The 16,507-nt window shown below is 37.0% G+C and overlaps 1 protein-coding gene across 1 annotated transcript; it reads left to right on the top strand.

Annotated features, from left to right (window-relative positions):
• The first annotated feature begins 8,564 nt into the window (after positions 1-8,564).
• Positions 8,565-9,206, top strand: LOC149174638 (uncharacterized). Its single transcript, XM_089420911.1, has one exon. It carries the CDS (start codon positions 8,565-8,567, stop codon positions 9,204-9,206), a length of 642 nt encoding a protein of 213 aa, XP_089277037.1.
• The last annotated feature ends 7,301 nt before the right edge of the window (positions 9,207-16,507 follow it).

Raw genomic sequence — 16,507 nt, 5'->3', positions numbered from 1 at the left:
AATCAACTCTCTGTTTGTGTCCGATGACTCATGGAATGTGCATGTAAAAGCTTGACATTGTAGATTTGTTGTTTCCTGCAGATTAGTATGTCACATAAAAGCATATAACAATAATACAATTATAGATTTTAATGCCAACTATAAATGAATCCTCCTAATTTTCTTCCAATTGTAAACCCAGAAAAGTAAACAAATTTTGACATCTCAAGCTTGTAATTTTTTTCACATGGATGGCAGAAATGATGATATGCACAGATAAACAATTTCCTCCATTTTTTTGTTTGAACCATAAAATTTCACAAAGATTTTTTAGTTTGCTTCAATCATGCAATAAATTTCACATCAAGTTTTTTCGAATTTTTTCGACAATTTTCCATAACAATTTTATGAAAAACAATAAAACTAATAAAACATTTACAAAATTAAAAAGTGAAATAAACAAAACATTAAACACAATAATCACAAAACATATCATAAACATAACATTAAAACATATATAAAAACATAACATTAAAATATATACTAAAAACGTAACACATAATAAATTAAAAAATTGTATATAATAATAATAATAATTATAACATATAACAAAAAGTATATACATTAAAAACAAAACAAAACATTTAGATGACAAAAATAAAATTTATAAACAAGTAAAACAAATAATATTAAAAATCAAACACTCAATTATAAAACATAATATAAAAAAAAACAAAACAAAACATATATTATAAAAAACATTAAAAGAAACGATATTAAAATAAATTGACCTCAAAATATGAATATATAAAAAAACAGCGTAACATCAAAACAATACATACACGATGCAATATAAAAAAAATGAATTTGCCATGTTTAAAAGTGAAAAGTCAAAACATGTGAAATAATCAAAATGTGTCAAATGTTGAAATGTTGAAGCATGTGAAAAAGTGTGGTTCGTGTAGCGTTGAATAATGATGAAGGAACATGGAGGCCACAAGGATAGCCATCGAAGCAGGTGGACAAAAATAATAGTGCAGAAGAAATGTGATAATACCAATATCATTTGAGCACAGTCAAACTGAAATGTTGATCGAGCTCCTCAATTTTGAATGTGCTGCAAAACGATCCTTGCAATTTTGGGCTCGCATTTATGGGCAAAACTCTTCATGCTCGTAACTCTCGACAGAATGTTAACAATGCATATCTCCAGGGCAGTTTTCTGGGCAGATTACTTACCTCAGATTCCTTTATAGAGATATCCCTATAAATATGTCACGATTTTCTCACAAAATCCACATTTAATCATTCATAATCTTCAAATCGTCAAATATGAAAGACTGGTTCTGTGTCAGCTTCTCAAAAGCGTGACATCTAATCGGAGAAGTTCATGCTTGAGATTGGTAGGGCTTCGATCCAACATCATTTCTCAAGATTTGTAGGCATGATGTCACCTTGGGGATGAGGTAGCATGGAAATAGAGTCGTGGAAGGTAGGATAATTGTGCACAATGGAAGAGGGGATTTCTTGATGTGCAACCAAAATCAATATTCGTTCTCCACTGCCATGACAGTCAAGTCTTATTACGGTAAGTTGAAGGTGTTGACAGTCAAGTGGTATTACGATATTACGGTATGATGAAGGTGGTAACTGTGCGTAGTGATGCAGGTAGCACGGTGATGAAATGACAGAAGGTGGAGAGGCCGAGGAGTATAGTCGATGTGGAGTGCAAAGGGAAGAAATGTTTGGTCTTAAAAAAAACATTTTTTTTCTTCACGCAGTCACCAAAATAGGGTCCTGAAGAACCGTATTTTCCTCTCAAACTGTTAGGAATCCAAGGAAATGATTTATGGGTTATGTAATTCATTACGTTCCAGAAAAAACACGTGTCTTCGATTTTCCATATTTGTTTTGGTTTGAACACAAAACATGTTTCAAAACGACGTGTCAAAACTGCTGCATCTTTTGGTTGAGTTTCCAGTCAAAAAGGATGTTGAAATCATACCCAGCTCAAGGGCCAAGTTGCTGCTCATTCTATTGCCAAGTTTAACTGTTGTACAACATCAAAATACCAAGGAAATAAGATTGAATTTTTCTGCTGCATTTTTGTTGGAGTCTGGGCTAGTGTCTTTTGCTGGTGCGAGTTGGACACGGCCAAGATTTGTTGCTTGCTTGGCTGTACATGTTGCTTGAGGAAGCATCTCCTATGCAGAGGCTTTTTGCTACCCACAAAGGCCACAAACCTTGTCATTTCTAGGCAGCTTGACAGTTAAATGCACGTAATACATATTAGCTAGAGACTTGCTGGATTGAATGTGTAGCCATACCTTGGAATTCTGGACTATTACTTTCATACCTAGGTAGCATATTTATCAATCAAAGTGCAAAGGAAATCACTATCTACCTTCTGCGACATAATTTGCATGGATCCAAGGAAACTCTTGAGCAAAATTATGCTATCATTTTGAGAGCTACAGTGGTGAGGACAACCTAAATTGCTCTTTAATTAACAATGCTCTTTAATAAAAATGGCTCTTTTTTCTCTCTTTTTATAGATATACATTCTTGCACCCTGAATTTTAACACATGTAGAGAAGTTTTAACATATGCAGAGAAGTTTTATGCAGTGAAGTTTTAACATAATTATCAAATCACTAAACTATAAAGTTAATTTTAAATTTTGAAATCGAAAATAAATGATTTTTTTTAAAAATGATTTCGATTTCTTATAATGTTGTAGTTTTAATGATTTGTGCAATTTCCGAGCAAGATATTTTTATATTATTTTTGAAAATAAATCAATAGATTTTCTGATCTTCCTGGTCGCTCGAAGTGCAGGAAGAGAGCATACTAATCTATTGATTTGTTTTTTATTTTTATTTTTGTAGGTTAGCATGGATGAAGTGGCTCTTACTAATTTTATTCATGAGAAATATGGATGATTTTTATTATTTTTATTTTTATTTAAAAAAACAAAACTAAAGGAAAACTTTATGAAATCTCATTTTATTTTTTCTAATCTATTCTACCTTTAACTTGATTTTTTTTTTTTTTTTTTCATTATTTTTTTTCCTAGGTAAAAGAATGCTTCTAGTGAAGCCACCTACGGACTAAGAATTCGAAAATTCTCACATCAAAATTTAAAATTTTTACCTTATCCTTTGCAAACATGTGAGTAACATGTCTTATTCTTGGAGTTGGTGCAAGGTTCTTTTGAAACTAGTCTTTGATATTTTCCTTGCTCTCCAAGATGTACCTGTTCAACATATTTAATTTTCTCATCCGTAGATGGATTAGTAAGAAATGGGGGGTTTAAAAACTGAATTGGAAACTAACTAAGTATGAAAAAATATAAAAAAACTCAACTTGAACTCCTTTATGAAAATCCTGCTGTCACCAGGTTTCACAAGTTAGTCCATAAAAAGAAATTGCAATAAAAATGACTTCCTCAGTCTATCTCTAAATCATCCTCCCCGGTAACGATGCCAAAATGTTTGGGTCTAAACTGCGGATGCAAATTAGAGTTTCATTTACTATCAATCCAGGTAAGTAAACTTCGAGGATCATCCAATATATATGGACTTAGAGACAAACTAAACTAACCTAGGTGAAGAAATGCCAAAGCTCCCTTACAGGAGGTCTTTCATTGGGATCTCCAATACCTATTTAGTCATTTAACAAAATAAAATCTAAAGACATTGTGACAAGTGTAAGAAATATTAAAGCTCCCTTACAGGAGACTGTTCATTAATATTTATAATCATCTTAATCAACAAACTATTTAAACTAATGAAAATATAGCACTTAAACCTAATTCTGATTGATTGCATGAAATATTAAAGCTCTCTTACAAGAGACTATTCATTTATATCTCAAGCATATAAATCAGAAACTTAAACTATTGAAATCAAACATTAAATAACATATAAGATTCATAGAAAGAAACATTAATACTTTCTTACGAAAGGTCATTCGTTAATATTTCAAACATATGAACCTAATGAAATTTACAAACAAACATAAAATGAAATCTTACCAAAACAAAAGTGTACTTGCTAGACAATGGGGGCCCATCCAAGGATTCACAAGCACATCAAAAGAGAAGTCAAATGTCGAAGATCAAAGAAGCTCCATTTTATTTATCTTCAATTGCAATTTTCAGTTACAAGTTCTACATCCCAAGAGGTTCTAAAATCTCCATTACAATGATTCCAAATTCTAACTTCTCATTACAAACTTATAAGATCCTAAGGTACTAAATTCTAACTTCTCAATTCTAAATTCTAAATTCTAAATTACAAATGAAAGAGATAACACTCCTATTTATACAAAAGTTATGATAACAAACTCATAAATGTGGATCCACTATTCCCTCTTCAAATCCACATATCTCTCAACCAATGGTGACACATAACCCTATCCTCCATGATCTTCTCCATGAGGTCCATGATCTTATCCATGAGGTTCATGATCTTCTCAAATTCGAATTTTAACATAGAGTGCCACATAAGGGTGCCTTAGAAGCTTCCTTTGTACCTACACATGTCAACAAACTCATTCCAATTGTTAGGTATAAGTATAAGCATATTATTTTCTAAAGTTTAACCACAAATTCACTTAAAAATACTAAGAATTAATAATGTTTTGGAAAACGCAAAGGTAACACATATAATGATGAAAGTGAAGCGGATGTGATGACATGGTGGTGGAATAGAGGTGAGAAAATGTGTGAATGGAGTGAAAGTGGATGTATTTTAAGGGTGATTCTTCGGCCCAACAATACAAGGTGCTCAAACTTGGCTACTACTAGCCTGCAATTTTCAAAGACTCAAAGGCCTATTGCAAAAAGATGTGATAGCGGTCAAATAATTGGAAGACCTGTAGTATCAGATGAAATGCCATTGAAACCACAAGTTATTATAGAACCACTTGAAGAATGATCTCTAGAATTTGTGGGATCAATTAACCCGCCTTCAAATGGAAAGAAGTACATCTTAGTATGTACAAACTATGTTACAAAATGGGTTGAAGCAAAAACAATGGCACGAGAAATAGAAGAGATTGTGGTTTCTTTCCTCTTTGAAGAAATCTTGGTAAGATTTGGAGTTCCAAGATAGATTGTTACAGACTAGGGAACAAAGTTAACTTCTAAATTTGTCTGAGATCTTACAAAAAAATACAAAATCAAGCATAGAAAGTCTATTCCATATCATCCACAAGCAAACGGACAAGTGGAATATACTAATAAGGTTCTGGAAAACATCATGACAAATACAATACAAATGAATAGAAAAGAATGGTCAGAAAAATTGAAAGATGCATTATGGGCATACAAAATTACATGGAAAATAACTACTAGATTCAATCCATATCAACTGGTAGATGGTAAAGAAATTTTGTTACTAATCAAATTTCAAATTCATACATTCAAAATTGCAGAAAAATTAGGATTGGACCTATTAGAAGCTCAACAATAGATACTTATGCAATTGAATGAACTAGATGAGATCAGACAACAGGAAGTTGAACATACCACACTAGTACAACAATAAAGAATCAAATGGCATGACAGATTTATCAAAAAAAAAAAATTTCATAAGGGAGACTGGGCACTCCTTTTTGACTCCAGGTACAAAGATTTCAAAGCTAAGTTCACTATTCATTGGCTTGGGCCATATGAAATAGAAGTTGATAATGGAGCAGTCAAGATATAAACAATTGATGAAGTAGAAATTTCATTCTAGTTAATGGTCATAGACTCAAAGTTTATAACAAACCTATCAATAAAGAAGACTTTCTGAATAGAGTATCAACAGAAGACAATATGGAATTATTGGAACAACATAGTAATATGCCTTCCCTATTTCCAGAAGAATATAAATAAAAAAGTTAAAAAATAATAAAGGAGTTTGGTTTTGAAAATATAGGATACTGGCACAATACAAACTCGAATTCATATCGGAAAACCAACTTGTTTGGCCAATATGAATTCTCTCTTTTATGTTTTTCATTTTTATTTTTTGCAGGATCATCCTCCAAAAATTTAAAGACTTGAGGACAAGTCTTAAGATCAGCAAGGGGGAAGATTCATAATAAATCAACAAACCATGCAATGGTTTAATATAAAACAACTGTACTATAGAAGGGACCTAAGACATTATAACCATATCATTTATCAGTAAGGGACCTGTTTCAAATCAACATCAAAGGGACCTAAGAAGTAGTTACAAGCATCTATTTACAGTCCAATATTGACAAGAATTCATTTTGAAAAGGTCAAGTGTTGACAAAAGAACCAAAGTATTGACAAGGAGCTATCAAAAACAAAGTAATGCAAGTTTAAAAGCATTCTTAAAGCCTTTGATTTTGAATTTTTTCTAAGTTGATAACTTAGTTTAAAATTTGAATATGCTATACTTATAGCCATGTACATTGTATATTATCCTATATCACCCTAAATATTCATTCATTTCATCACTTAACCATACATTCACATTTCATTTCATCACCAAACCATACATTCACATCTCATTACTCAACCATATCATTTGCAATTTTTGACCAATATTGTTGGCCACATCTCCTTTTCATTTTTTTGTTTGTTGAAATACAACATGAAGGATTAGTTTAGGCATCTACAGAATAAGAACAAGAAGTTAGTATCATTGTAAAAATATGAAGAAAAATTGATTTGAAATGACCTAAAACTATGAAAATTTTTGGAACAGTTTTGGTGGTTGAGGAAGTGGACACGAGCAAAGAAAAGCGATGGAGACCTAGGGTTAGGGTTTGGGAACAGGCATCCTCAGGCGGACCTGCTCAGTGTAGGGGATCTCGTGGCCTCCTGCGAAACCAAGTAACAGAAAAAATCCAAGGAAAAGGGGCAGAAGTCTTGTGATTAGGCCAGACTACGAGGAAATGACGGAAGCAAGCGGGGGGGGAGAGATCCCCTCCTACAAGGAGATAACAGCAGGGGAGTCAAGTCGATTAGGAGCAAACAAAAGACCTGGGAATTGGGGCAGGAATGCGACGGTGATGGGAGAAGTATGGCAGGCGAGGACGGGGAACAAATGCCTACCGAGGGCTTCCAAAAAACCCAGGTTTGTAATCCCGAATAATAAATTAGAAGAGTATAGAGGTTATATGAAGGACCATGCACTTATTTGCAAGTTTGTAGGGACATGGCCGTCTGAGAAGGATTTGTTGAAATGGATACAACTAAAGTGGAAACCCAAAGGCCATATAGACCTGAAACTAGGAGCAAAGGGTTTCTTCACAGTAATATTTACAAATTTGGAGGATAAGGAGAGGATATTTGAAGAAGGCCCATACTTCTTCAACAATGCAGGACTATTTATGAGACAATGGGCAGAGTGTTACAATCCAGAAAAAGAAAATATGTTGGCGGCTCCGATCTGGGTTCGTCTTTTCGGGCTTCCGATAGAGTTTTGGGACCCATAGATTTTAGAAGGAATCGGGAATTCAATTGGGGCTTTTGTGAAGGTAGCGGACACCACCAAGAGAGGCAGATATACTTCATATGCCAGGATCTGTGTCTACATGAATATTACAGAACCTCTACCAGAACACATTGAATTGGAATATCACGATGAAGTCTGGCAACAACCCATCGACTATGAACACATCCCATTTAGATGCAGACGGTGCCATGAGTATGGCCATCTGTTCAAACATTGTCCGATGAATGAAAGAAATAGTCCAATAAATTTGGGGGATGAAAAGAAAATCATAGAGCAAGAGAGGAAGAGGAATGAAGGAAACAGAGAAGGGTTTACGGAAGTTCAGAGAAGAAAGAGATCCCAAAAAGGAAAGACCAAATTGAACCCCTCATTCCCAGAAAGGAAGCAGAAAAGTCAAAACCAGTTCGAGATCTTGCGAGAGCTAGAAATGGAAGTGGAAAGAGAAGAAGAGGAGGAAGAAATAAGTGAAGCCTAGAGAGAAAACAGGAAAGACAATAAGGAAATGAATAACATAGCTTTGGAGAAAGAAAGAGAGAAGGAAGATCGGGAACAAGAACAGACCCTAGAACAAATTCAAATGGAAATAGATCCGCAGCAGGAACAAGAAGGAGAGGAAGAATATATCATGAGAAAAATTTTACAGGAATGGAAGCATCTGGATGAACGGTTTATTCCAAAAGACCAGAAACAACTCTATAAGGACATGTTCCAAAGATACAAGGAAAAATGAGGGCGATGGACAGCAAAGTAACCTGAGCAACTTGGAGCACAAGGAGATCAGAACACAGAAACAAGAACCACTGGGAAAGGCGGAAGGAAAAGGGGAAGGAGACCTATGAGTGAGACCATTCAAATGGTAGGAGAATCACTAGTGAATTCAGGGAAAGTAGTACCTTTGTTGGAGGTCTTCCAACAACCCTCAAAACTATTGAAATGATTATTACAACCTAGAATATCAGAGGACTGAACAGTAAGGGAAAGAAAAGATATTTGAAAGAGAGACTCAAAAGGGATAAGCCGAATATAATGCTAATCCAAGAAACAAAATTAAGGGAAAGTAAACTAAGAGAGGTGATGAAAAATTTCAAGCCGCATTACGAGATCATGGGTCAAGATGCGACAGGTAGTGCAGGAGGAGTAGCAATCCTGTGGAACCCAGAGGAAGTCCAATTTGAAGATTGGACCAACATACCACGTATCCTCTCAGGGAGATTTAGAATTTTGGGTTCTCAAGATTGGATCTTTCTATCAAATATATATGGGCCCCATATTCAAAGTGAACTTAGGGATTTCCTTCAGAAATTGGCAATTATACGATCCCTCTATCCTGCTTTGCCATGGATAGTGGGAGGAGATTTCAATATGATAAAATCCCTAAACGAAAAAAAAGGAGGACTCAGAAGAACAGAGACAGATATGGAAGCCTTCAGGGATTGGATAGCAGCTCAAAGGCTTGTAGACATACAGACTACAAATGGAATATATACTTGGAATAATAGAAGGGGAGGCAGACACCAGATCGCCTCCATACTAGATAGATTCCTTCTGTTGGAACAAATCATGAATTGGGACATCTTCATTGAAGCAGAGATTCTCCCAGGAATGGGATCGGACCATTGGCCGGTTAAAGTTGAACTGGACATAAAAGCTAGCCCCAAAAGAAAGCCCTTCAGATTCGAAGCCTTTTGGCTCAGGGATAAAAATTTCATGAAGAAAGTAGAAGAATGGTGGAAACAAAGCAGTTAGATTGGAAGAAACAAGATGCAAACATTTCAGATGAAACTAAAAGAACTGAAAGGACACATTAAGAAATGGAATAAGGAAGAATTTGGGCACATTCTCAAAGACCAACAACTGCTAGAACAGAGGATGAAGCAAATCCAACAAAAAATTATAAATACAGGTAGAAGTGAGGACCTGGCCAAGGAAGAAGGAATCCTGATAGGGCAACTAGAAGAGAGGCGAAAACAAGAAGAAATCTTGTGGAGGCAAAAATCTAGGGTAAACTGGTTAAGAGAGGGAGAACGAAATACAAGGTTCTTCCACCAAGCAATGATCTAGAGAAGGCAAAGAAATAGAATTTTCTCTATTAGAGATGAAGCAGGTACAAGAGTTACATAGCATGAGGAAATAGAGAAAGTCTTAGTGAAGCATTTCAAGGACCTTCTTATGGAACCTAATGTTGAACGAGGAGAAGCTATTGAAAGAATTTGCAATGAGATTCCGAGCAAGATTACCAGAGAACAAAACTTAGCCTTGATGAGGGCAGTTACCCTAGAAGAATTAGAAGAGATAGTGAAGGGAATGAAAAATAATAAAGCCCCTGACCCCGATGGTTTTACAGTGGAATTCTATCAAGTAGGCTGGAACTTCTTAGGCCAAGACATTATGGATGTTGTGGAAGAATCAAGGAACCAAAAGGTAAGCACAAGCCTAAACTCAACCCTCTTATCTTTAATTCCTAAAGATAATAAGATAGAAGCCCCTCAAGGCTTTAGGCCTATTGCCCTCTGTAATGTGATATATAAGATTATAGCAACCTTAATGGCCAAAAGACTTAAGCCCCTCTTACCCAACATTATTTCCCCAGAGCAAACTGGCTTCGTTGAAGGCCGTCAAATCTTGGATGGTTTGGTGGTTTCCCAAGAAGTAGTGCACTCTCTAAAAGTTAAAAAGGAAGCTGGTATGATGATCAAACTTGACCTTTCAAAAGCCTACGACCGCCTGAATTGGAAGTACCTGAAAGAAGTTCTAAGAGCTTATGGTTTCTACAGTAGATGGATTGAGTGGATCTCTGCCATGATCTCGTCAACTAATTTCTCTATATTGGTGAATGGTACCCCCTCCCAGCCTTTTAAAGTGACCAGAGGCCTCCGCCAGGGGGACCCTCTGTCTCCCTTCCTGTTCATTATAGCTGTAGAAGGCCTAGGTAGATACATCAAAAAAGAAGTGAGAGAAAAGAACCTCAAAGGAATCCAAATTTGGGGTAACAACCTTCCTATTTCCCATCAGCAATTTGTTGACGACATCATGCTATTTTGTAAGGTGTCCCTCAGAGAAGCCCACAGAATCAAAGCAATCCTAGATCTGTTTATGACAGCTTCTGGTACCCAAATTAATAATGACAAATCCTGCACGTATTTTTTCAACACTGCTGGAAATATCAAAATCTTCTTGACTAGAACTTTGGGGTTCCACTCAAGAGAGCTCCCAACTAGATATCTTGGAACTCCGCTGGCCCTAAACCCCCTGAGGATGTCAAATTGGCAACAAACCCTGGAGAAAATTGCTAATAAATTAGCAAACTAGTCTTTCAGAACTCTGAATTTTGCAGGCAGAACAATTTTAGTTAAGACTGTTCTCCAATCAATACCAATATATCAACTTTCGGCTATGGTGGCCCCGAAAGGAGCTTGTGCAAAGATGATAGAGATCTTCAAAAAAAAATTATGGGGAGGTCAGAAGGATCAAAAGAAATGGTCCTTGGTGTCCTGGAAAGATGTGGTGAAAAGCAAGATGGAAGGAGGATTAGGACTCAGAGATCCCTATGTTTTAAACCAGGTACTGGGTGCTAAGCTCTGGTGGTGCTGGCTGAATGGAGGAAACGACTTATGGAAAAGAATATGGACAAAAAAATACAATATGCCTTCAAAACCTGAGGAAATATTAAGGCTAAGGGATACACCGAAAGGGTCGACTATATGGAATTTAGCCAGTCTCAGCAAAGAAATGATAGCTAGACATGCTTTCTGGGAAATCAGGGACGACAGCTCAGCAAAATTCTGGGAGGAGGCCTGGCAGCAAAGAGAAAGAATGAATGGACTGCAAATCCTAGAGGAGATAGGCCAAAAAGCAGTTGAGAAAGGAATGAAGTTAGTCAGGGACTTCTGGAAGGAGGAAAGCCAAGATGATGTATGGAGAATATGGAAGAATCCGGAGGAATGGTGGGATCAGATAACAAGGGGAACAAAAGAGTTATATCAAAAGGAAATGCAGACAAGAAGAGTCCCCATAAGATCTGGTCCAGACATTCTGAGATGGGGACACACGATCAAAGGAAACTTCTCAATCAAAGAAGCTTATCATCTTCTAAACACCAGAGAACCAGAGGAAATGACAGGTACCTAGAAGCAAATATGGAACAGCAATTGGTGGCCAAAAGTGGCCCATTTCATATGGCTGGTGATTAAAGGCCATATTTTGACTTGGGACTAGCTCCAAAAGAGAGGCATTCATGGCCCTCCTAGATGTCCTCTTTGTAAACAAGAAGTGGAAATGTAAGAGCACCTCCTTAATGCATGTAGAGAAGCCCAGCTACAGTGGGAAGAGGTCAGGAAGCTTTTTGGAAAAACTCATAGAGATCAACAGAGCATTAAAAACACTATTAAAATTTGGGGAGGAGGGAAATTTATGAGCCCGGTGGTAAAACGAGCTTGGAGCCTGGCAGTTGGGATGAATATGTGGATGATCTGGAAAGAGAGAAATAGAAGAATCTTCCAAAACCAAGAGATGACAAAAGATCAAATATGGGGAAAACCTTGAGCCATATTAGAGAAACGATACTTGCAGATACATGGAATGGAGAAGACTGGGAAGTAACGCAAGAAGAAGAGCAGATTCTTAAGAAACTAAACCTGAATCAAGGAATGGTGGCCCCCAGCTATGGAAAGAGCCCAGGATGGGATATAATGGCACCTGACAGTAGGTTTTATAAAGCTAAAATTTGATGGTGCCTCTAAAGGAAATCCAGGCCCAGTAGAGATTGGAGGTCTATTTAGGGATGAGCAAGGAAGAACGAAGTGGATATATGCAGACAATGGTGGCATTATGAGTAACAATGAGGCGGAATTGATGGCAGTACGCCAAGGCTTAAAGATAGCAGTCAGAAATGGCTATAATAACTTGGAGGTGGAAGGTGACTCCCTATTGGTTATACAAGCACTCAAAAAATTAAACAATGGAACCTCATGGGACAAAGTAATGCAGAGCTGGAGGATGGCCAGCCTAATCCATGAAATAGAAACTATTCTAAGCAGATTTGAGTATATGATTATCAAGCATGTTAGAAGAGAGGCCAACAGAGCAGCCGATTTCCTTGCGAATTGGGGTGGCCAGGAACAAGGAAGGAAAATGGATAGGATATGGACGAGGTATTCTCAAGACTCAGGATTTGAACAGCTAAGTATGATCCTCAACCAAGATAATCATGAAGACACGACTCAAAGGTAGTAGAGACAGATGGTTCCTGATCGGGATGAGGGACAGGTTAGTTGAGGATGGCAGGAATGATCATTACAAGGAGAGGACAGATGGAAGTAAACATAGGAAGGAGGACGCCCTCCCATCGAAAACAATGAGTAATCGGTCACACGTTTCAAGAAGCCGGAGTGGGGAAGGTGGTTTGAGAATGATTAGCATTAGTGGCGGCGGTGAAGGCAGAGTGAGAAGGGTGGCGAGGAGGATTTATATGAAGGTGGCGGAGGGCAAAGGAGAGGGTAGTGGAGTCAGGAAGAAGGAGGTGTTGAACGAGAAGCAGCTTGGAGCAGCCATCAGTAAGGTCTACGTTCTCGGGTATGTGCAACCTGCGACCTCTGTCTTCTTAATTTCTATCACTATAGGTAGAATGGATAAGTTTTATTATTGTGAAAACCCTGTTGAGGAAGAGGGTCTGAGTGAGCTAAGTCGCCCACTCAAAAGGCACTGTGAAGATCCTCGGGACTGGTCTCTGGGTGAGAACCCTGAGGAAATTCGTAACCGGGAGAACGGTTTAAGGTTTAATGTGGAGAACCAAGAAGAGAACTCCATGGTTAGAACAGAAGGGCGGTCTGTTAGGAGGGAATCGGAGATTCTGCCCTTAGCCCATCATATGATTTGCATAACAGAGGGCATAATTCATCTCATGTTTCCGGGGAATAATTATCAGTGCCAGCTTCAAAAAAATGAAGGGGAATGCAGCAGAAGCAGAGGAATAACTACAGGGAAAGTGGTAAGAGAAGATGAAGAGAAGAGCCTTAAAAAACTGACACCTGTGATTGATGGTTGTTTACAGGAGAGGGTAGAGGAAAGGATGGCGAGGTCGGGACATGGAAGAGGTCGCGGCGGAAGAGGCCGTCCAAGACATGGGAACTCGGGAGGCAGACCAACTGAAACCCCTGGCAATCAACGCAGAGGGAGAAGGACTACCATGTCAGCGGTTCAGGAGGCAGCTTGAGCTTACCAGGAAGGAACAGATGAGGACATCCGTCGTATCATACAAAATATGGAAGCCAATGTGCTGGAAGAACAATCGGAACCAGAGTCAGAGGAATGGGCAGAGATGGTTACCGACCCAAGAAACACGAGGGGAAGGAAGACCCTGTATAGACAGTCTCTGCACATTTACTGGGTCCTAAAAAGCCTCCTGGAAAAGGCGTTAGAACAGGTAGCAAAGGAAATGGCGGAATTAGCAAACGGGACGCCAAATTTACAGAAGGAAATGAAGAATTTCCAGGTAATTATGATCAAACAAAACAACAAATTGGAGGAGATGTCTCAGCTTCTGTCCAGGATGTTTGGAACGCAACCAAGCCAGGAGGAGCATACGAATATCCCCATGGACATGGACCCCAATGCTGCTACCAGATAGGAATGATCGTCGTGAGACTTTGCTGTGATTTTTTGATACCCTCTCTCTTACAGTTTTTATGCAAATCAGTAGTTTAATAGGTAGTTTCAGTTGTTTAGTGTATATAGCCAGTATGGACAGACTTGTTAAATTTTGTTTTTGGAATGCTTACAGTAAACTCAGGTGGCCAATAGACCTGGTTTCCCTTTGGGGTAGGGTGAGGCCACCAAAATGTTGTATCAGGTCTCTGCATTTATTATAAATAGAAAAGTATGGTACTACCTCCACTTACAAAAAAAAAGAAATGACCTAAAACTATGGTCATTTTAAAATCAAATACATAAGTATATGATGAAAAAGGACAAAAGTTACAATGATAAAAACATGAATATGAAACATGCACATAAGTATGATGGATAAACAAACAATGATAAGCTAAGGTTGCATGCAATATGAAATCATGAGCTAAAGTCCTAATGGTCATGAGTATTCAAAACTCTAAAATGCAAACTATGATGCAACCTTAGTGATATAAAACAAGTGTTGAAGGAGTGTAAAAAAGGTAGCACGGTCATAAGTAAATGAACCATCATGAACCATGATGCATTAACACAAGTGGTAGCCCAAATCGAAAATGGACAAGACAACTAAACAATGAAACGGTCAAAAACATTTCAAAGGGATACTCTACATATTCTCCTTCATCATCATAGCCAAACTCAACTTAGAGTCAGAGAGAAATACTGCGCATTCACCCATAGTGTAAGGAATCCCTAATCAAAAGAAAAAACACAGAGAGTAAACCTTGTGTCGTGAAGAGACTGTGTGAAAGAGTAGCGTGGAAAAATTGAAAGAGCAGCGTGGTGAAATAAGGAGAAGAAGAACCCCGAGCAGCGTGGAGAAATAAGGAAAGGAAAACCCTGTGTTGCGTAGAGAATTTAAAGGAATTTGGTTTGTTTAAGGAAGGAGAAAGCAATTGGGATTTCCTCTGCGCTGAGCTCCAACAAAATCCACAAATTACGCAGATAATTCCTCAATTAACGCAGTGAATCCCAGTGATAAGGTAAGCGTCAATTCCAAAGACTCCTCAAACAACTAGAATGATTTCGAAAAAGTTAAACTCTAGATTTTGTTTAAGATGTGTCACAATGAGAGAAAAATACGACTTTAGTTCCGGATTTTTAATGATTTGTCATCTTCAAAATCCTCTGCCACCTATAGAATCCACAATTTCTCGAGATACTAGAAATGAGTTTAATTGAAACTATATGTTTACACAGGGAAGACAAATCATTAACAAGAAGTTTCTACAAGTTTTTCTACAAACTCTTCTTGCAGTTCAAATATCAAAACCATGATTTCCTCATGCAATTTTTGTCAAAAACTTTGCATAGTGAATGTTATTTCAAAAACACAGTACGCAGTTTCTAAAACAGAGGAGGATTTTTCATAATTTTTTATGAGGAAATATGGTTTGCAAAACAATGAGAGATTTTTCTTGCAGTGGAGATTTTTCTTGTAGTCTTTTTACACAGTCAAAATATTTCTTCAATCAGATTTATAAACATAGAACCTTGTGTTGATACTATTTGCAGCAGAAGTCAAGAAAATTGAAGATTTATAGGCAAAGGAAGTAATCTCATTTGTTTTCAAAAGCTAAGGAGATCTGGTAAGTGCATTTACCAAGATTGTTATTGCATGAATAAGAAACATTTTGTTTGTTATCTTCATAATGAGATTATTTACTAGGCAAGGTTATATAAATTGGTAGGTAGAGAATATGCAAATGGCAACTAAAATGGAACCCAAAGACTTCAAAGTAGAAAATTTGAGTAAGGAAGCAGTGGAAAAATTGTTTCAAGTAGGACTACTGGAGTTCCTTAGGAAGTTTAATGGCCACAATGACAAAATTACACAAGAATTCATAGAAAATTTTGAAAATGGGCAAACTAAAGTGGGTGAATTTCCTATACTAGTGAATCCAACTTTCATATTTCAAGCATTAGAAATTCCTCTAATAGGAGAATAATATCATAAAGGTTTACATTTTAAGGAGAAAGGATGGACCTTTTTCCTAGAAAAACAAAGGAAAGGGACCTTTGATAGGACAAAAGGAATTTTAAGGGATTTGTTAAGAGAGCCTTGGTCATAATTAATTGTGATCATCCAAAAATATTTTACTTGTGACAATAGGCACAATATAATCTACCTTTACCATATAAAATTGCTTCAAAATATCAAAGGAGACTGTAAAATCAATATTACTTACTTCTTTTGAAAGAGCTTGACTAAAATGATAGAAAATGTTACAAACGAAACATAAGCTAAAGAGGCTAATATCTATCATTGTGGGTTGATAAAGATACTTGTTGAGTATCAGGAAAGAACCAAAGGGATACTTTGGAATGCGTTTTTGGCCAAACATCACTTTAAAGACCAAATA

The sequence above is a fragment of the Pinus tabuliformis genome, chromosome 4_1, assembly GCF_031772625.1.
Source record: "Pinus tabuliformis cultivar Carrire ecotype Pingquan chromosome 4_1, CPIR1, whole genome shotgun sequence".
NCBI classification, from domain to species: domain Eukaryota; kingdom Viridiplantae; phylum Streptophyta; class Pinopsida; order Pinales; family Pinaceae; genus Pinus; species Pinus tabuliformis.
The sequence above is the reverse complement of the archived record's forward strand: the minus strand, read 5'-3'. Positions and strand labels throughout refer to the sequence as shown.

Bases quoted from the DNA above. Each gene is read 5' to 3' on its own strand.
- LOC149174638 (XM_089420911.1), top strand. From the start codon at position 8,565: ATGGGTCAAGATGCGACAGGTAGTGCAGGAGGAGTAGCAATCCTGTGG.